At 33.3% G+C, this 22,030-nt stretch overlaps 1 protein-coding gene across 1 annotated transcript in view; it reads right to left on the bottom strand.

Annotated features, from left to right (window-relative positions):
- Positions 1-11,137: 11,137 nt before the first annotated feature.
- LOC129227965 (dynamin-1-like) overlaps positions 11,138-22,030 on the bottom strand; it is a 129,755-nt gene continuing 118,862 nt past the window's right edge. Inside the window, exon 17 of the mRNA XM_054862590.1 lies at positions 11,138-11,175. Within this exon, the coding sequence (XP_054718565.1) occupies positions 11,138-11,175 (38 nt within the window). The remainder of the gene's footprint in view (positions 11,176-22,030) is intronic.

The raw sequence follows: 22,030 nt of genomic DNA, 5'->3' as shown, positions 1-22,030 counted from the left end.
GCTGTAAAATAACTTGTTTATCTTTTTAGAATTGAGACCCATAAAATAACCTTATTGATTTTCACTTAATGAATGGACTAAAATTTTTGAAAATATGTTGAACGAAAAAAAATTCAAAGCTCATTGAAGTAGCTTTTGCAAGGTTATTGGAAATTTACTACTCATATTGTAAAAATAGACCATATAAACTAATGAAACATTATAATTAACATTTTGGTTTATGTCATAGCAACCAGTATAAAGTCAGAGCCTGCAAAGTGTTAGATAAATACAAGATTTCGAAGATCGTCAATTCTCGCAAAAAACTCATTTCGAAAGAATGTATTTTTAGTGTAAACCTTCATACTCTTACAATATATTACACACAAACAAAGGTGTCATGTAAATAGAACGAGAACACTTTGAGTGTTTACTTTTGAAAGTGCGCATATGTATCTAAGAAAATCATTTCAAAAAAATGCATTTTGATTTTTAACGTTCATATTATTACAACATATTATGCTTAGACAAAAGTCAATTCCTCTGTTTCTAATAGAACGTAGGCAAAAATTAATCGGTTTAGTAAAGCTAAAACAAAATATTTATCTAATGAATTTATCAAAACAAAAATGTGTAATTGGTAAAAATTATCCGTTTTAACATGTTCAGACATTTAAACAAAAAAAATAAAATAATAATAATAATAATAATAATAATAAGCAAATCATAGATATAGATGTTCATTTCACTATTTCAATACAGTTAAACTTGGTTAAAGTGACAATTGTGCTACAACGTCAAAAAAATCCCTCCCCCCCCCCCCATTCGCCCATAAGCAGATATAATGATCATTAATAATGTAATTTGACTATATTTTTAACTTTTTACACTTGACATAAGTATTACTGTTCTTTGAAAACGTTGTTTTAGATTTTTCACTGCATACTTAAATTATTCCTTATGGCCACAACTGGAACAGCATGTAATCTAGTTGTGGCTATAACTATGGCCACAACTGGCAAAATATACGGATTCGTGATCCAGTTTTGGCCAGACTATTTTATGCAGCTTAGTTACAAAATGAAGAAAAGTAATTAACTTTCATTAAAACTTGATCTTAGCTTGATAAGAAAAACTTTACAATAGATAAAAATATGCAAAACTATTGCTGTTGTGAATAGATTAAGAAGAAACACTCTTATAACAATGAGCAGTAACAAATATACTGTTCCTCAGACAAGTTCATCCTACATCCAGACAAAGGCAAAGTTCTGAACCTCTCTCAGCGAAAGTTTTGAGAAATGATGCTCACATTATAAAACAAGTTTTAAGATTAGTTAGAGTGGTCAATATTCTTCGTATTTCTGGTTTGAATGTGAAACCGGCCACAACTGGTACAGTAGCCACAACTGGTGCACCTACCCTGCATTGAAGCTTTGACACATAGAGGCTTTGTTTTTCTAATGTAGAGTTTTGTGTATTATAGTTTATTCAAATGAGAATGTTTTGAGGCTGCTGTCCTTAATCTGATAGATATTTTTACTTGTATCGTTAACGTTACTAAAGAACTATTACTGAACGGTTTTTTTTAAGAGACTGCTGTTTCCACTTTAATGAAGCTTTCCAGGAAGTATATTCGATTGAGTATTTGTAGTCTGTTGACATTATTTTGGGGCTGTTGTCATTGCCATAGTTGCAGTTTTCGTTGGATTTTTGCTCATTTATTTATGAGGGACGTAAGCCACGTAATCTCCATTCCTTTCTCCGCCAAGCAGTGATGCAACAATTGAGATAATACGCGCAGTGCCAGTCACAATTTGACGGTTATCGTTAGTTTTAAGCGAAATACATTGAGGCAGTGAGAAGCAAAGGGATGTAAGTGGACATTTTCACGTTTTGAGTAAAACGTGCTTAAAGATAACATCTTGCAAGAGCGGCGCTTGCAGTTCTATATTACCGGTGGTCTTAACTGCAATAATGCTTCTGGAGCTTTCTTGGCAAAACAGGAAGGTGCCAAGCTATTATACTAAACACGCGTAAGTTTTCTCTTGACTGACTTTAACCGGGGACATTACTGAATTCTTCAGAAAGTTTCCAGAATAATTTCAGGAAGGTTACTGACATTTAGAGGAAAACATTTCTGTTTTTTGCAAGATATGTTACTGGCAGAAATTGGGCTCATCAGCTGCTTATTATTATCCAGGAACGTATCTGAATCGTTTTTACAGTGTGGGCTTGACCACAGTTCGCTAGCATACCAGTTTTTAAGATAAGACGCTAGCCAATTTTTTTTTTTTTTTTTCATTGAAACTTTTTGACTTCTTAAATTTCTGATTGCTCTAACATGGTTCATAAAATGTTTTTATTAATTTTAAAGTATTAATTTTGTGATTTTTTTTTTTTTTGAATATTATTCGACAGGTGTCTTCGCATTTAACAACTTATATTTGAGGTTCTAGTTAGATGAAATGAATTCATATTCTTTGCCAAAGCGGGTAGACCTTTGTTTAAAAGCTAAGGACTTTTTAATTCAGCTAGTTTTATAAATGGTCAGAGCGGGGTTAAAAGTTCCGCGGGTAAGTTGTTCCCTTTGAAATAACTTAATAAAGAAAAAGGATAAATGTATTTTGGAAATACCTGGTAAAATGGAATGTTGCACTGCACCGATGGCAGCCCTATTAGCCAGGCCAGTGGCGTCCGGTATATTAAAAGCTGAGCACGTGCATCACTGATCCACTTTTGTAAAAATTATCGTTTTTGAACTTTTTGGTATTTTTCACGAAATTTAAATGATAGAGTGTAGTTCTTCGGTGCTTTTATGCAAATATCTATTGTGCATTCTAAAATACTGCGCTGAAACGCTTTAAGTTTCGTTAACAAACCTATAATTTAATATTTCAAGGACTTGTGCTTGTGGGGCTAGTTGTTCCTTCTTTGTGGGGCAAGTTGTTCCGAGGAACAATTAGCTCCAAGGAACTCCTTGCCCCTATTTATCTATAGAAATTGCAGAATGTCGACTCTCACCGATGATTCATTGAAAATATTTGGTCGTTCTATTATAGACAGATAGAAGAATGAAATTTTTGAGGATCAAAATATGGATCAAAATATCTTTCACACTTTCAAATGAAAATGTGAAATTTACGAAATTTCTTGTTCTAGAGCTTGATTACGACACCTTGCAATGATTTAAGAAAGTAGCCAAAGAGGTAAAATAGTTCAAAGTTGCTCAGACAAGGCAGACGTCTCATTAAACAGATCATATCCTACGCAAGTGGATCAGTCTAGGATTTACCTGTCTGGCCGTCACGATAGCCAGAGACTGTAGCTGCTCCTTTGTGAGTTTAGACTAATCAAATTTGTGTAGGACTTTCACTATCGGAGCTGCAAATTAAAAACACAAGTAAGTGTAAAGCAGGAGAAATTTTTCTAGAAAAACTGGCTCGGTCACTCATTTACAGGCATATGCAGAACCCCTATAAGAGAACAGGCCGACTTATCCGACATTTTGGTTCCAAGACAGCTTTGGATCCAACCCTATTTCCAATATTTGTAAATACGTTATAACATTTATTGTTTGCTATGTCGTAAAACATTTGATGTTCAGTTGAGTAAAATGTCACTTAAGAGCAATCTAAAAAGAGGACTTAATTCACAAACTCAACAAAAATGATTCGTTAAATGATTACTGTAATTGACGTCATTTCCTCACCTAATTTGTTTTCTAACTTGTATTAATCAAATCTTTTTTGTTTACAGAATAAAATAATCAAACATCAATCAGGCATCTCAGCTAAAGCTTGGGCACCAGTTTTCTGCAACGAGACTTCTTTTTAATATAAAAATTAGTTTTGTGTCCCTGCAATTTTGGAACCAAAATGTCGGATAAGTCAGCTCCCCTTATATAGTGGCCTTAGGCATATGGAGTGAGATGAAAAAATCGGGTTTCAACTAGTCAGGTTTCAGTGACCGAGGAGAGTTTAATGATTTTGGGAAAAAAGGGGGAAGAAAGAAATCTTGCACATGATAAGTTAAAATGAGTATTTTCTATATTGAGAATTTTATAAACACAAAAATAAATGAATGAATAACTAAACAATAAATAAACACATCCGCAATAACAATATCTCCCTACGAGTAATAGGGAGTTCATTGTTATCATTTGCACTAACCTCCTTTATGGATCATCTGCAAAGTATCGTATTAGTTATGGTCAAAAACGGTTTTCTGTTATGATTGCAGACTGAACTAGTTATCATAGCTTATTAGCTACAAAAGTTGTTAAATATTTTATTTAATTTTTCTAAATTATTCTATTCTTACTATATTTTACTTTGTTAATATATTGTACTGTTACTATACTTATTAACTGTGCCTTAATATATGTGTTTGTACTTAAAAGGCAATCATTGAGTCCTTAAATACAAACTATCAATGCTAAAATGTGAAATAAGTTTAGTTTGTTTTAAGTTTTAAAAAAACAAAAGTCCTAATTATTCGGACAATATTGCTTATTCGCCTTGAAATAAACACTTCGTTTTTATCAAAATTTATTTTTTTTTAATCTCAAATTATACATTTAACAAATTACTTGTCTCGAAACGATATTCATCCGGAAATCATCATCGTTAAACATCGTCGTGTTAATATCGTAACAACTTGCCCCAAGAAGGGGCAAGTTGTTCCAAACAAACACAAAAATAAATGAATGAATAACTAAACAATAAATAAACACATCCGCAATAACAATATCTCCCTACGAGTAATAGGGAGTTCATTGTTATCATTTGCACTAACCTCCTTTATGGATCGTCTGCAAAGTATCGTATCAGTTATGGTCAAAAACGGTTTTCTGTTATGATTGCAGACTTGATGCATGATTGCAACTTGCCCCAAGAAGGGGCAAGTTGTTCCTTCTCGACTTTTGGTTCGATAAAATTAATTATAAATATCAATATACTTAAAAAATTAATTATAAACAAATCTTGCGAAATACTGCACAAAAAACAATTGTTACATCATATTAGAAGCATATATTACTCTATTTTAATCTCAGAATAATAATTCTAAAACTGCGTTTTCATAACAAACTTTGAGCTTGCTTGAAAAACGGAATTTCTAGCCCCGCTCTCCCCTACATACAAAAGAAAACGCCTTTGTCGTTGTAAAATTCCTATTACATATCACCAGGTCTAACTCACAGAAATGCTAATGAGAAACATTTATGCTAATAGTAACTGAGCCAAAGCAACTGCATGAAAACTGAACATTCTACAATGGTAATAATGCTCAGTGATTTGGATAACATTGTCTATCAAAGCTATCAGCAACATTGCCGTCCAATTTGGTTTAATTTGACTAATTCATTTAATTAACTTGTTGACTACCCGCTTTTTCCAAATTCCCTACCCGCTTTGGGCTTACCCACACTGTAAAAAAATTCCGAAATGTTACTGGGTATTTCCGTGTTACGTTTCGGGATTTTAATAGTTTTAATCCACTTCCCGGAAAAATCAAGTATCATCGTCAAAAAGTTTCCTGAATTGCTACAAGTCGTACGAATGCAGACTTTTCACTGCTGTAAAAAATATTTTTAGCTCCCAGTTTAAAGATTAACTGTCTGTATTTATAAAGCGCACCGGATTCAATTCAATTACGGCCCGTCCGTGCTAATTAAGCTCCCAAAGAAGCGAATAAGTATGAACTACGTTGCTTTGCGAGAATTACCGTCGAGTAAAATTCTCGTTACTTACCAGCAATTCTGGCTTAGCTTTGGCCATGTTTGCAATAATGCTCTTGGAACTTCCTTGATAAATCAGGAAGATGCCGAGCTATTATATTATACCTTCTTCATTTTACTCGATTTTTCCAGAGGCAGAACTGGCTTTTAACGGGAATATCTCTGAATTTTTCAGGAGGCTTCCAGGATAATGTCAGGGAGGTTACTGAATTTCAACGAAAAACGTTCCTGGATTTTGCAAGATATGTTACTGGCAGAAATTGGGCACATCAGCTGCCCATTATTTCCCAGGAACGTTCCTGAATCGCTTTTACAGTGCAACGGGAAGAACAGGTTTTCAAAAAAGTAAAATGTTTTGATGATTTTTATATGAAAAACACGTATTGTCATGAATTACTTCTTTTAAATATCAACAGTAATGACTGCAAAAAAATTGTGAACCAAAAAAGTGTTTGCTGTAAAACTTTTTCGCTATCAAACTTACACGGTGAAAACGATTCAGAAACGTTCCTGGAAAATAATGGGCAGTTGATACGACTAATTTCTGCCAGTAACTTATCTTGCAAAAACCAAGAACGTTTTCTGCTAAAACACAGTAACCTTCCTGAAAATATCCTAAAGCCTCCTGAAAAAATTCAGAAACCTTCCCTTTTAAAGCCAGTCGCGTTTCTGGAAAATTAGATTAAATTTAGGAAGGTATAAGAAATCAGCTTGGCACCTTCCTGATTTGATTTATCAAAGAAGTTCCGAAAGCAGTATTGCAAACGTGGCCAAAGCTAAGACAGAATTGCAAGTAAGTATCAAGCATCTTACTCGCCTGCAATTCTTGCAAAGCCACGTAATGCATGAACTTATTCGCTCCTTTTGGGTGCTTAATTAGTCTGGGACGGGCCGGTAATAGAGTTGAAGCCGTTACATTCAATAAATGCGCACAGCTGATCTTTAAACTGGGAGCTAAAAATATTTTTCACAACAGTGAAAAGTCTGCATTCGTGCAACTTGTAGAAATTCAGGAACCTTTTTGACGATTATACTTTATTTTCCCAGGCAGTTGATAAAAACCATGAAATCCTGAAACGTAACACGGAAATACTCAGGAACGTTTCTGAATTTTATTACAGTGTAGGGTAGCCGCTTTGATCGTACTTTCCCTGTTATACGAACGAATTGCCATGAGACACAAATACTAATTTGAATTTGCTGAAATAAAAATGATCTTCCAAAGACTTGCAGTGCGTCGCATTTCTTGTAAATTCGTCATAACAATAATAAAAAGTTAAAACTAAGTTTTCCTCCGTACCTTTACCTTGACTGAAACCGTCCCAATTTATCGACTTCAGTATCTCAGTCGGCAGAGTATGATTTCGAAGTTTGTAATCAGAAGGCTTGACTCCGACGTCGGAATCGGGAGAGTGGAAGCCATCCTTTTAGAATTTATTGGGTTAAATCTGTACTTTGTCCAATGATGTTCTTTTAAGAGGTTTCACTTTCATTGCCAGATTGCTACATTTTCTGCTGCTGGGGTTTCCTGGATAGTGTATAATTTTTCAAGATAAAAATATTACTTTAAGTCAGTGGTTCTTTAACCTATGGTTCGTGATTCCTACGCTGCCAAGATTCGTGTAACCCGTTGTTTAATCTGACAAATGGAATTTCTTTAAACGTTCTGAACAGCTGAAATTGTCCGAGACAGTTTAGCTTCAGCACCCGCCAAGACGTTCGTTACTTGCCGATGAACTTACATATTCCTGATATTGAGCCGCTCAGAAGCCAATGCGGTTAAGTCCAAATCACAAAATTTGAGAAAATTAATGTTTTTTGATACATTAGTTTTTAAAATTCTTGGTGTATTAATTTAAATGGAAAAGTGTATAAAATCTTTTTTCGAAATGAAAACTTTGCAAAAAAAACAAGATATGTTCAGGATGTGTAAATAAAAGCGTAAGTATTTATTGAAATAATGACAGCATCTTAAAAAATTTTAGGACTTATACCTTTTGGCAGATGAAAAATACAGTGGCTCCCAAAAGTGTTCGTACACTTTGAAATTTTTTAGTAAAAACAAAATAATTCGAAACTGAATTCGAATATGAAGTCCAATATTTTTTTACATCATTCCTAAGTCATTCTAAATACAACCCATTGGTTTTTTCAAAATATTGACGGAACTTCTTTTTGAAATAAAACTAAGGCCACTATATAAGAGGAGCTGACTCAATTGTCTTTTAGGCTCCAACAGTGTACGCAGACAAAAGTACTATTTGTACAAAAGCCTCGTTGCAAAAAACTGGTGACCAAGCTTCTGATGCGTTGTCTGATTGGTGTTTGATTATTTTATTCTGTAAATGAAGAACATTTAATTAATGCAAATATAAAACAAATAAAGTGGGGAAAGGAAGTTCGCTACAGCAAGCATGTCCCGATACAATTTGGTTGAATTTATGAACTGCATTATCTTTTAGATTTACCATAAGTTACATTTTACTCAATTTATCATTGTTTTTACGAAATAGCAGTTAACGAATATCATAATGTAATTATAAATACAAGAAAAAGGTTGGATTCAAAGCCCTTTTGGAACCAAAAATGTCGCATAAGTCGGCCTGTACTTTTCAAGAGGTTATAACCAAAACAATCGTAAAAAAGGTGTACCGTTTTTTTATTTTATCTTAGCTACGGAGATTTGCGCGGGTCGCACCGCCCATCAGCCTCCATAAAGCCTATGAAATTTGCAATTATAAAAAAAAAGACAACTCTTGATGCCATGACTACGCAGATTTTCTTACAACTTTCATTCCATCCCTCCATCGCAGAGGAACGTACGTGATTATTTCATATGTGGAGGAATTTTCCGACTTCTAGACGGATTGTTTCCAAAAAAATCATAAGTTGACTCATAAAGCATACTGGTAGTCACAAAAGCAAATTGCACTGTGCTGCGTAAAAATCGATTTCGGTGCTTTCCTGTCCATACCGGAATAATATGCCGGGCCACAGTATGGGCAGTTGTTGCCATTTTTACGAACACTTGATATGCACACATGTTCAGAGGAGCACATAGGACTAGTGTGTTTGAGGGGGGAGGGGGATTTCTGGCGACCTAGACCAGGGCCGCCGCCGCGACTTAAATGAAAAAGCAGCTACCCACCTTTCTTAATATATTCTTGAATACAAATGACATGGTTTTGTATCCCTAAAGGGTATAAAAAAGGAGCTGGATTACCTACTGCATCTGAAGTGTACATTTTAAGTTTTCATTTTAAAGTAGTATGTAATGGACTTGTAAATTTTCTACGTAGATGTTAATAAACCTGATTTTAATATTACTGCTGCATTTATTGAATGGAGAACATAATATGTTCTGTGAAACTTATTATGTTTCATGTTTTACCACTAACAAAAAGTTTGATAGAACTTAAATTTCTGTGCTACTTTGATTAATCAAAAATAAAAAAGCTCCAATATTAGCTTATCAACATACAAAAAAGATTTTGTGAGGCTATTCGTTTAATTCAAATTACACAATTGTACAGTCATAGAAAAAAAAACGAAACACTTTAAATTAATCGACCATTATACATGCTAGAAAGGAAAGAAAGGTGTCATCCGACTTGGTTTAAAGTCTTCCTTAAAAACTACGTAGGAAAAATTTTGATAAGGGACCATATACAAAGCAAAACGAGCAACAACTCTTGATTTTCAAATAGGAACCCCTATTTTTTTGCTACATAATTATGTTTAGACCGCAAAATACAGCCAGGGTACGAAATTTCACTGCATTCCGTGCAGTAGAACAGGAGTTATTAACGAAAAACGTTTTAGGGACCGTCACCACATTGAAAACGCTTCTTTCAAGGTCATGGCTTTTTAAGTAACGGAATGTAAATAAAGAAAAGATCGAGATTATCTAGTTCAATTCATGATTTTTTGAAATTCTCTCTTTTTTCCGTAATTCGATACTTTTTGGGCCGATAATGTTGCGCCAAAAAGCGTTTTACGGTCGAAAACTTTTTTTTTTTTGAAAAAAAAGTTAAAATATTTACAGATTTTTGTCTATCAGGATTAAGAATGACGGACCGGGTTTGATTGGTCCATCGTATAGATCGTTGTTTAGTAAATCGAATAAATACAAATTAAAATTAATGGAACTTTTTGCCTTTTCTAATATGAACCTATTGGATTGCTTATATAATCATTCAGCAAATTAGCCTCAAAGAAATGTAAATATCAAACCTTATACCCCTAGAATCATGATGTGAATATGTTTGATAAATGTATTGCACCTATGTTACAGGTTTATTTCGGAATGAATAGAAAGTCTTTTGATGTCAAATGGAATTGCGCGTTTTTAATTTCGCAGAACATCGGCAGAAGTTTGGGCCATTGCACGCAAAAATACAAAAAATATACCGCACAAAGTGGGAAGACGCAGCATTAAATAGATTGGAGACACGAGCGAAGCAAGTTTTATTTATTCCGTGAAAATTTGCTCTATATACATAAAATGAACGAAGCATCAATCTGAAAAATAAAACAGAAACAGGAGAATATAAATACCCATTAATGAGCAAACAGTTCATACTCGAACTTTATTTGGTAAAAATTTGGTTATATGAATTAACACAGTGGACAAACACGGTAATTGTTCTAGCGACTTTTTTGTAATCAAGAAAAAAAAAAGAGAATTTGTTTCAAATTCAAATTTGATGCGGAAGATCATAATGCGTGGTAATATTAAAAAAACATAACACAACTAGCGGTGTTAGTTAGACATGTGATGACTCTTAAAAGCAATTTTGGAAAGTAATTTCCCAATGCTATTTCTAGCAACGAGATTCGAGATGGTCCAACCCGTAATTTAAAAAGACAAAAGTTATTTTATCTTGAACCAAGGTGAACCGAAATCAGACTTCTTGTCATTTCTCCAATTTTGTAACTTAGCACATGCAAACAAAGCTTAGTAGTATTTGATTTTGTTTCGCGTACAATATACTTGCAAATGAACATTTCCTATAGTGTGAGGCTACAGGCTAGCGCACCTATAACAATACTACACGAAGCATACCCGACAGATGAGTTTTATCTATCCAGAGTCTCCAATTTCGTCCTTGCTACGAATTTCGTAGACTGGAATCGAAACTAATCGTGCAGGATGCAGAAGTCACCTCATTGAAGCTAAGAGTGCGAATAAACTGGTAGGTAAAGTAAATTTATTTGCTGTATGTTTACGGCATCTCACTAGTGAAATAAATTCTCTTCATCCACCAGTTTTTAGGCACTCTCGGCTTCAATGACATGACACCTGCTTCATTGTTCGGTTAAACCAGTTGTTCGGTGCACGGCTGCTGTGCTCATTATTAGGACCCACTGCAGCCATTGAATGGGTTAACCAAACAACAATGGAGACGCGGGCCACTTTCAGACCTTCGCAGCTGGTCCTTGTGGCCCATTGTTTGCTTAAAGAATGGGGACCAGAAAGTTAAATTAGAGTGCCAGTGTCAAAAAGGTGGAGTCGAATATTCAGATATTGGATTCTGAAAAACATGCATGTAATAAGATAGGCATCTAGTAGTTGATAACAATAATTTTTTACAATTTTTCTTTTTGTCTATATTTTTCCACGTTATTAAAAACAAAAATGGAATTTTATCTTTGTCTTGCGAGAATAGTTTTAATGTGCAATGCACGGACAATGACCGAGAAAATAAATAGAAAAAAAAATATTTAAATTATAATAAAGAATAGACAAAAACTCAACTTAATCTAACACGCAAATTAATGTTTTGTTAAATTTTTGACGAAGTCAAAAAAAAACTTCACAATTAGCTACAACTACCACTTTCGTGCAGAATGAGGCTCAAAGCACGCGGCCCTCTACTGCTACTAAAATGTCCTCTCCTACCACATTGAAAATTATTCAAACACTTTACAAAAAATAATAATAATAATTCCTAAAAACCAGTAAACTTATCTAAGAGCAAATATTACCTATTGACCCATCTGGATACTGTTAAAGGCGAAACTTCACACTGTCGGCTATTTTTCGAGTGCTTTTTCCCAAATTAAGACGAGGCAATAATTTTTCCTTTTAGCAAATTATTACCGGGTAAGAGCCATTAATTCTACACTGTCTATTGCAAAAAAAAAAAAAAAAAAAAAACAGAAGTATTTTAAGTGTAGCTTTTAATTAAACAAGTTCTATAAAATATTCTTTTATTAAACGATGAAGTAGTGTTTCGCATCATTTACACATTGACGTTTGAATGATATCCACAAAAAACTGACGGTTGCAATATTGTGTTGTTTTTCTGCAGAGACAGCGAATAAATTTATGCATTTAAAAAATTCATAGACGTAACTCTTATGTAGAAAAACTACGTTATAATTGGTTTGCTTATTTTGTTGAACATTTTTTTTTCTTTTTTTACGAAGAAACCAACTTTCATAATTTCTGTTTTAAAAAAGTATACGGTCCCCTAAAGTGAGAAAAAATGAAGTTTTAAGCATAGTGCAAAAACTACTGAATATTTTGAGCTCAAATTTTGGATTCCCGCATAAAACCTCTTCTAGATTGTTTTTCTGTTAAAATTTAATATGGTTTCAGATCATATTTTTTTCAAAAAATATTAAAATAATTCATAAAAAAAACTAAAATTACATTTTAGGTGTTGTAAAGGGCGTTTTTATTATTGGGTCGATTCATATTTTGATATAAAAAAACAATCTTTGCCGTGCCTAATCTAGTTTTTGTGTTATGATCAAAAATATCAAAATACGTTTTAACATTACGAGAGGAATTTTTCAAAACTCGATTCTGAAGTAACGGCTGGATCGAATTAAACAAAACTTTGCATACAAAGTTAAAAAAGGATGCTGATCACAAACATGTGATAAAAAAAAGGGGGTTCTCATTGAAAAAGTTGAAGTTGATGCTCGTTTTAATATGAAGACGACCCCTTAACAACAATTTTTTAACATAATTATGTAGAACCTTTTATTCCTGAAACAATGACACCTCACACGTGTCTCTAGTGTCAATAGTCTTTGAATACGATCGAGTGTTTCGTTTTTTTTTCTATGACTGTACAAGCTTTTATGTCGTCAATAGGCAAAGGATTTTGGATCCAAAGGAGTTAATGTCATCAATAAATTTGTGCTCTTAATTAATATAGTCAACCCTTGATGAATTTCTCTTTCAAATAGCATCTTCTTCCTGAGCGACCTATCGTTTCTTCTATCGCTTAGCATGACTCATCATTCCTCAGTACCGGACACGATAGAGCCCCTTGAAAAGGGCAGGTTGATTTATCCGACATTTTGGTTCCAAGACAAAATTCGGTCCAACCTCGTTTCTAGTATTTATAAATACGTTATAATATTCGTTGATTGCTATGTCGTAAAACAATTGATGATAAGTTAAGTAAAATGTCACTTAAGGTGAATCTAGAAAGATAACTTAGTTCACAAATTCGACAAAAATTTATCGGGAAATGTTGACTGTAATAAACCTCATTTTCACACCTTATTTGTTTTTAATTTGTATTAATTAAATCGCCTTCACCTACAGAATAAAATAATTTAACGTCTTTTAGGCATCACATCTAAAGCTTGGCCACCAGTTTTCTGCAATAAGGCTTTTGTACAATTTCTAATTTTTTTGCCTGTTAATCTGGAAACCCAGATAAGTCAGCTAGTTCCCCTTGTACAGAAGCCTTAGGATCCAAAAAAGCAGCAGAGCTGCTCTCTGTCTACTTTCGCTGCTGCCACACCTACACCCCTTCTACGTCTAGTAAGGCTATTGAATTAAATTTAAAAAAAATGTAAGAACACTAACATTTCCCATATTTTTTTTTTTTAAATTTTACAGGAATTACATATAAGGTGTTAGGTTTTCTTCAAGCTGGTAAACAGAGTCACGAAAGCGAAAAATTATCGGTAAGAATCTTCAGCTCATAAATCATTGTTAAATTTTACTTGAAATATTTTTTAAATATGTCTAACTCCAACGTCTAGTGGTTAATTGGTATGGGAGCTCTTGTGCTTTGATTAAATTTATGTGAATTTGTACACACTATTCAAATATTATTTGTATAAAAAAAAAAAACAAATAGTGAATGCTGTGTGTGTGTGTGAGGCCCTTCTACTAACCTTAATAAATATTGGATGAAATGCAAAAAACTTTACTTATTAACTTGGAATTAGCGCTAAATTAGTCGTCCTATTTATCGGAAGAATTCTGGTTTAAATGCAAATAAGAACATTTAACTGTTTAAATTGGATTAACTGTTGAACCTAGTAGTCTTAAAATATAATATTCAGACGTGGGAAAGTCCGGAGGTTCAGCCCCGGAGAAATTTTTTGAAATTTTTGTCATAAAATACGCTTTGCTATTGAAAAATTCGCGAGTTGTGAGGGGCGATCTGTGATACGATTTCTTGTTGACCAAAAGCCTATAGAAATTTATCGGCAAGTGTATGCAATGTATGGGAACAATGTAATGAATACAATATCCGTACGGCAATGGTAAGGGGAAAATGAAGAGTGGAATAAGAAAAAAAAATTTTTTGGAGATTGTTGCATCACATAAAATCATTCAGCAGAGCAGTATAAGCCTGAAGCTTCAGGCACTGAACTATATTTCAAAAATCCAACCATTGTATCAAATAGTACTCCAATCCTTTACAGTACGATTTCTTTTAAGCAATATGCGTTTGAGAATCTCACGGAAAAGTTTTCACTTAAAAAATTGGATATTAACACGTACCTTTCATGAGTATAGACAGTACAAAAACAGATTAAAATTAATCTTTTTTATCTGGAACTAGATGTATTTTAATATTTTATTGTTGAATGCTATGAAAAACTTTCTAAAGGTAAAAAAGGAAAAAAGAAATGCAAGAGTTGAGGTCCTATTGAAGTGAATAAGACATCGCACTAAACACCAATCCCAAAATCAGTACCTTTATTTAAGTAACTGGTATGGCTTACTTAGGAAAAGTACTGAACATAGGCTATTAACGCAATAAAATGCGTTTACATACATTTCTAGTCTCCCTATATAAAGAACACACAAAAAATCTGAACACTTTTTTTCGGTTCCATGGAGGCTTCAGATTTGAAAGTGTGCATATGAATTTGCACTGAAGATTTCTGATGTAGGCCAGAAACATGACTGGCTTTGATTAGAAAGGTTTCTGCTTGTTTCAGAAAGAATATTGGTTTACTTCAAGAAGGTTACTTACTTTTAGCGGGAAAATTTCCAAGGTTTTTCCAGATATGATACTGTCAGAAATTAGGCACATTAGCTACCCATGATTTTCCAGAAATGCTTCGATTGTTTTTTAGAGTGTAAATTCAATTAATTTGACGTAATTTTAGGATCTAAGTGAGGCTGGCCTTTTAGTCAGTTTCACATCATCAATAAGACGTTGACCACTGTTTGTTCTTCACAAGTTTTTGAATGTTAGATTGTAACTCGTGAAAAAGCGCACTTCAGGTCCCTTTTAATGTACTTGCTCGACTTGCTTTACACTGTAAAAACAATTCAGAAACGTTCCTGGAAAATGATGGGCAGCTAATGTGCCCAATTTCTGCAAATAGAATATCTTGCAAAAAAACAAAAATGTTTCTCACTTATGTCCTGAAAACTTCCTGAAATTATCCTGGAATCTGTCTCGAGAGTTCAGAATTGTGCCCGGTTAAAGCCAGATATGTTCAACAATCACGGGGCGCGGGAGCGTCCCGCCCCGCCAAGGAAACCAAACGTCAGCAGCCAGCAGAAGCAAATCCACCGCCAAAGACGAAAGAAAATAAAGCGACCAAGAACAAGATTACGCGACAGAACGAATTGGTGTTTTTTGGGTTTTTCACCCCTCTGTATCTTAGCCCCATGAAGACCCCCGGAGTTGATTTTTGGTACACTCAATTTCTAGTGGCCCCTGACGCCGTAAACCAAAATACAATCCCCTAGACCATCAGGGGGGAGGAGGTATTAAAGTTATAAAATCGCTGTTCCAAAACGTTTTCGCTTTCTTTGACAGGGCTACAGCCCAGACGAAAAAAAGAATCAAGCTGAAATTTCGCACACACATTCCTTGTGCCCTACTGATGTGCCTTTTGTGCCATTTGACCCCCTCCCCTTCCCCCCCTCGTTTTTACCCCCCAAATTGTACCTTTCCGGGGTTCTATCACAGCCCCCCGGGGGGCTACGGTAATGATTTTTTGTATACATATTCTTGGGGGGCCATTGAGTACATATACAAAAATTCAACCCCCAGGGACATCATTGACCGGAGTAATTAAAGTTTGAAAATCAATAATTTTCCCCTAAATTCTTACGTACTTACTCTCAGCTCATAGGGTTTGTTTATCTCGGACCGCAGTTGCAAGGTGTAGAACAGATCTAACAGTTATTCCAAAGTTGTCTTAGGAAATGAAATTCAATCAAGACGAAAACACATCCAACAGTTGCAACTAGACGTTAAATCGCGGATATCACAAATTTGCCACAGCGACTGCGCATGCGCGCAGACTTAGCTCATTCGGCTTTCTGTTTTCAGATTCTATGTTGTTTGTTTATACTTAAGCAGAGAAAAAAATTAATAAATGAGATTAGAATGCTGTCCTTCCCCCCCCCCCCCCCCCCCCCCAGTTTCGCCGATACAAAATTTCTTTTCTTCCTGTTTTTCAGTTCTGATATATTTATGGAGGGAAGAAATTTTAAATGTTGGCGCGAAACTGGGGTTAAACCATTACAATATTTTACGCGACAAATTATATGAAACTGTACACATATGAATACGGCACATATATCTTTTTAATTGAAAGCGAAAAATGGCACTTTTTTATTGGTTTGCTTATTTTCTAAATTAATGGATTTTTCACAAACAATACATAATGAATTAAAAATATATGAAACACGTATATGGATATCCGTGCTTTGCAGTAATTTGTTAGCTGAAAAATATTTTGCAATTAATTTAAGCAAGACTTTTAATGAGCTTAGTCCGCGCGCAACATGCGCATTCGCTATGGCAAATTTGGGATATCCGCGATTTGACATCGAGTAAAGTTGTATAGATCTTCTGACACATTCAAATTTAAAATATTTAATGGTTTAGTTTTTTTTTTTTTTTTTTTTTTTTTTTTTTTTTTTTTTTTTTTTTTTTTTTTTTTTTTTTTGCTTGGTGATAACATGCGTTATTTCGTTTTTTAAATGAACTTTTAAACAAAACTAGGTATTAAATAAGACAAAGACTTCTATCAAGAAAAAGATAAATCACCAAACAATTAAAATTATCCCATAAAACGTAAAATAATCCACAATTTAAGAAAAAATGTAATTAAACAAAAAGTGAAAAGCTAGATTAAAAAAGCCCTCAAGCTGTAAAACATTTAAAGAAACCTTCATGAAAATGTTGAATAATCTGTCAAATAAAAAAACTGTAATAGAATTTATTGCGAAGATGTAAAATACTCGAAAGCAATGTAATTTAAAATATAGTATTTTATTATCCAAGATATTTTCTTTGAAACAGAGAGAGGATACAAGAATTGTAATAAAATTTAAACCGCACAATTCTCACAAAATGAACATAGAATCTTAATAGTCAGAAAATAACTTGACGTAAAATTAGGATAGCCATTATTGTTCCTTAAAAACACAAAACAGCGTTGTTTCAATTGAAATTTCAAATTTCAGTTTTTTTTTGACTTGATGTTTTCAATTCTAAAAATACAGACAAAGTAATAATATCAATGCAAAAAGATGTGATATCTCATCAAAAACAACTCTGTTGTAAAAATTTTCCCGCCAAGAAAACCTTTAACTTTTCCGCACAAAAAAGAAAACCTGCATCCTCAACCCAAAAACCTGTTTATCTTGTCTGGCGGGAAGCTTTTCAAAGTGAAGTGTTTGCTTGGTGAGCAAAAAGCTTCCCGCCAATCAAGATAAACAATTTAAAAGATCTATATATATTTCTGAGGAGTTGAAGGTGGGAGGAGGTTCTAATGGAAGTAGCTGTGATGAAAAAGGAGAAGAGGGAGGATGATAGTTTGACAGATACTTGGCGGGCAAACTAGATATCATAACTTTTTATGGCTGAGGGTTTTTGGGTTTAAGATGCAGGTTTTCTTTTTTGTCAGGAAAAGTTAAAGATTTTCTTGGCGGGGAAATTTTTACAACGGGGTTGTTTTTGATGAGATAAGATATTACAATGCAGCTGTTTTTTGTATTGTACATTCTTATGCAAGGTACAATCATAGAAAAAAAAACGAAACACTCGTTCGCATTCAAAGACTATTGATACTAGAGACAAGTGTAAGGTTTTATTTTTTCAGGAAGAATGTGTTCTACATAACTATGTTGATAAATTGTTGTTAAGGGGTCGTCTTCACATTAAAACGAGCATAAACTTCAAATTTTTCAATGAGAACCCCCCTTTTTTATCACATATTTGTAATTAGCATCCTTTTTTAATTTTGTATACAAAATTTTGTTTAATTCGAGCCAGCCGTTACTTCAGAATCGAGTTTTGAAAAATCCCTCTCGTAATGTTAAAACGTATTTTGAAATTGTTACACATAACACATAAACTAGACTAGGGCAAAGATTGTTTTTTTATATCAAAATATGAATCGACCCAATAATAAAAACATAATTTAAAATACCTAAAATGTAATTTTAGTTTTTTTATGAATTATTTTAATATTTTTTAAAAAATATATGATCTGAAACCATATTAAAATTTAATAGAAAAACAATCTAGATGAGCTTTTATGTGGGAATCCAAAATTTGAGCTCAAAATATTCAGTAGTTTTTGCGCTGTGCTTAAAAGTTCATTTTTTGCCACTTTAGGAAGCCATATACCTTTTTGAAACAGAAATTATGAAAGTTAGTTTCTTCGTAGAAAAAGAACAAAATTGTTCAACAAAAAAAGCAAGCCAATTATAACGCGGTTTTCCTACATTAGAATTATGTCTATGAATTTTTTTATTGTATAAATTTATTCGCTGTCTCTGCAGAACAACAAAACATTGCAATCGTCAGTTTTTTGTGGATATCGTTTAAAAATAAAGTTTTTAAAAATAAGTTCGTCAAAATGTAAATAATGCGAAACACTATTTCATTGCTTTATAAAAGAATATTTTACAGAACATTTTAAATTAAAAGCTACACGTAAAACACTTTTTTTTTCCTGCGTTGACCAATGACTTTTGATAATTTTGAAAAAAAAGATTAACATACACAACTCTTTCACAGAAACTTACAATAAAACCTCATTGTCTTGTCATGTTGCAATAGGTAGTGTAGAATGGCTCGTCTCAATGATAATTTGCAAAAAGGAAAAATTATTGCAATGTCTAAACCGGGGAAAAGCACTCGAAAAAAAGTCGACAGCGTGAAATTTCTTCTTTAATGCTATCCATATGGGTCAGTAAATAATATTTGCTCTTAGATCAGTTTGCTGATTTCTACGGAGTATTATTATTATTATTATTATTATTATTATTATTGTAAAGTGTTTGAATTCTTTTCAATGTGTTAAGATCTAGGAGAGGACATGTCAGTGGCCAGAGTGGCAGTGGTGAGCCACATGCTTTGAGCCCAAATTCTGCACACAGAGTAGTTGTGGTTAATTGTGAACTTTTTTATTTTATTTATGTATTTTATTTTTTATTTATTTATTTATTTTTATTTATTTATTTATTTTTTGACTTCGTCAAAGATTTAACAAAACATTTATTTGGGCGTAAGATTAATAGAGTTTTTGTCTATTTTTAATTGTAATTTAAATACTATTTTTCTATTTACTTTCTCTGTCATTGTCCGTGCATTTCACATTAAAATCTTTCTCGCAAACCAAAGATAAATTTTCAAAATATTTTCTTCTTTTTTTTGATAGCATGGAGAACTACGGAAAATGAAAGATGATTGTTAACGGGCATGACTGCCCTGAATTGTGACTATCCGAGCAACTGGAACAGTTTGCTTTTCTCCTTCTCATGACTTCGTTCATGAAAATTTGTATAAACTTCATACTTATTCTCAACTTCATGTTATTATTTATCCTAGTTTTTCCTATTTATCCAGATTTTCATTATCCGAGTAAGGAAAGCAAATGTCATATCATTGCGGCTGAATGTTCCAACAAACTGGTGGATAAGAAAATTTAGCTCACCATCTAGAGCCATAATACAGGAAATAAATTTACTTTATCTACCAGTTTGTTCGCACTCTCAGCTTCAATGACATAACTTCTGCCTGGAACACGATCAGTTCCGAACCCAGACTCGCAAGTCCACAATAGGAATGAAAATGCAGCTTCTGGATCGACTAACGCGGTTGTCGGTGTGCTGCGCGTTGTTTTGCGGTAGGTGCGATAGCCCATTACCCTGAAACTATGGATAATAATAGCATACAAATGTATGGTATGCAAAACAAAATCTAAGAATGTTAAGTTTTCTTTGCAATTGCAAGGTTACAAAATCCGAGAAAAGACAAGAAGTCTGATTTCGGTTCACCTTGAGTTAAGTTAAAGTAGGGTAAGGTGGGGCAATTGTGATTTCGGGCAAATGTGACCAGGGTTTATTACTCCTGCGATATTATTATTTACTGTATGAAATTACCTCAGTCTTATACCTTAAAATGTCTTATATGACACTCAAAAGTATTTGAGATGCATTTACATTATACTTTTTAATGGATGGAGTTTTCCTATTACATTACTTTTGAACATGGATTTCAGGTTTGTTGATAATCTACAAACGTTTTTACTAAATTTTTACTTTTTGTTCTAAAAATATAATTTTTGTACTGCGCTATTTTAAATGAAGTTTTACATTATAAATTTACTAGCTGACCCAGCCTCGCGTTGCTGTGGCGAAGTAGTTGGATTAAAATATTCTTTTACTCAATATTTTGATAGAATCTAATTAATATTTTTTAGTAAAGCTTAAAATAGTCTAGCCAACTTTAAAACGAATGAGATTGATAACGGGCGTGTTAGGCGTAATTAAGTACTCATTGAACTTAGTAAGTACTGACTAAACTTTTAATGGTTAAAGCACTATACTTAGGCTTAGTAAATTTCAAAGAATGACTTCGGCCAAAAATGAAAGCAATACTTCTTGAAAGTGATAGTAAATATCGATACTGATTGTAATATATCAGAACGTAGAAATTAAACATAAACCAACATAAACTTTTAGAATGTGCACTAAATTTTATTCATCTCAATTTATCTATAGTTTGTAATCAATAACTTTTTTACAAAATACATTAACTAAATTAAAAACATATAAAAATTAAATTTTATAAATGAGATAGATAACATTGACTTCGATCTATTATTATTTCTATTATTTGAAAACTAAAAATTATCTAACCCCAAGTTGTGCACGATATTCTTGCTTAACCTGCTTTTGCTAACACAAATAGGTATGATAACTTTCCCACTCGTGGGTAGGCGATAGATACAAGGTGTCCTGAAAAAGACTGATTGTTTTCAAAAATTTATAACAGGAAAATTCTTAATGATAAAAAAAAATTTGCAGAAAATTCATGTGGTGGGCCGTAAGTTTCGTCCCCCCCCCCCAGAGCTCCAAAGTTCAGTTCAAAAGTTTTTCAATAGGTGGCGCTGCAGATAGGAAGCCTCTAAGTCAAAAAATAATTATTGGAATTTACCGATTTTTCCTCCAATTGCGACATGTGGTTCCAGCCCGTGACAGGCACTTTGAAAATATTGTTGCATAATTTTATTTATTAAAAACATTTTTCGAAAAACTATGATGTAATTTTCTGTCTTTCTTTGATTTACGGTCTTCTTACATCTGCTGCGCCATCTACTGGAAAATTCTTGAACTAAATTTTGGAACTTTGGGGGGCGAAACTTACGGCCCACCACATGAATTATCTGCAAAAATTATTTTTTTTATCACCATCCATTTTATTGTTATGAATTTTTGAAAACAGTCAGTCTTTTTCAGGATACCCTGTAATTGCCCATGAGAGAAACATGTATGTTTCAAGTCCAAACCGAAAGTAGACGTTGTTTGATCTTGAGATTTATTTATGGTCTTTTCAAAAGCTAAACAAATCGGAAATTGAAGCCTTCCAAATGTGTTTGTAAATTATGACGCTATTAATCGCTTACGTGGCAATACTAAAATTTCTCCTTCAAACTTTTCCGTCAAAATTGTGATGAAAGAACGTGTACCGTTGCATAATCTAGGTGAGTTTAAACTATGAAAAGAATAATTGGTGAACGAATTTTCTACCGAAAATCCTCTAGTGGCATTACTGGTATATC

This window comes from Uloborus diversus, chromosome 8, assembly GCF_026930045.1.
Source record: "Uloborus diversus isolate 005 chromosome 8, Udiv.v.3.1, whole genome shotgun sequence".
Taxonomy (NCBI): Eukaryota; Metazoa; Arthropoda; class Arachnida; order Araneae; family Uloboridae; genus Uloborus; species Uloborus diversus.
This window is presented reverse-complemented; position numbering and strand designations above follow the sequence as displayed.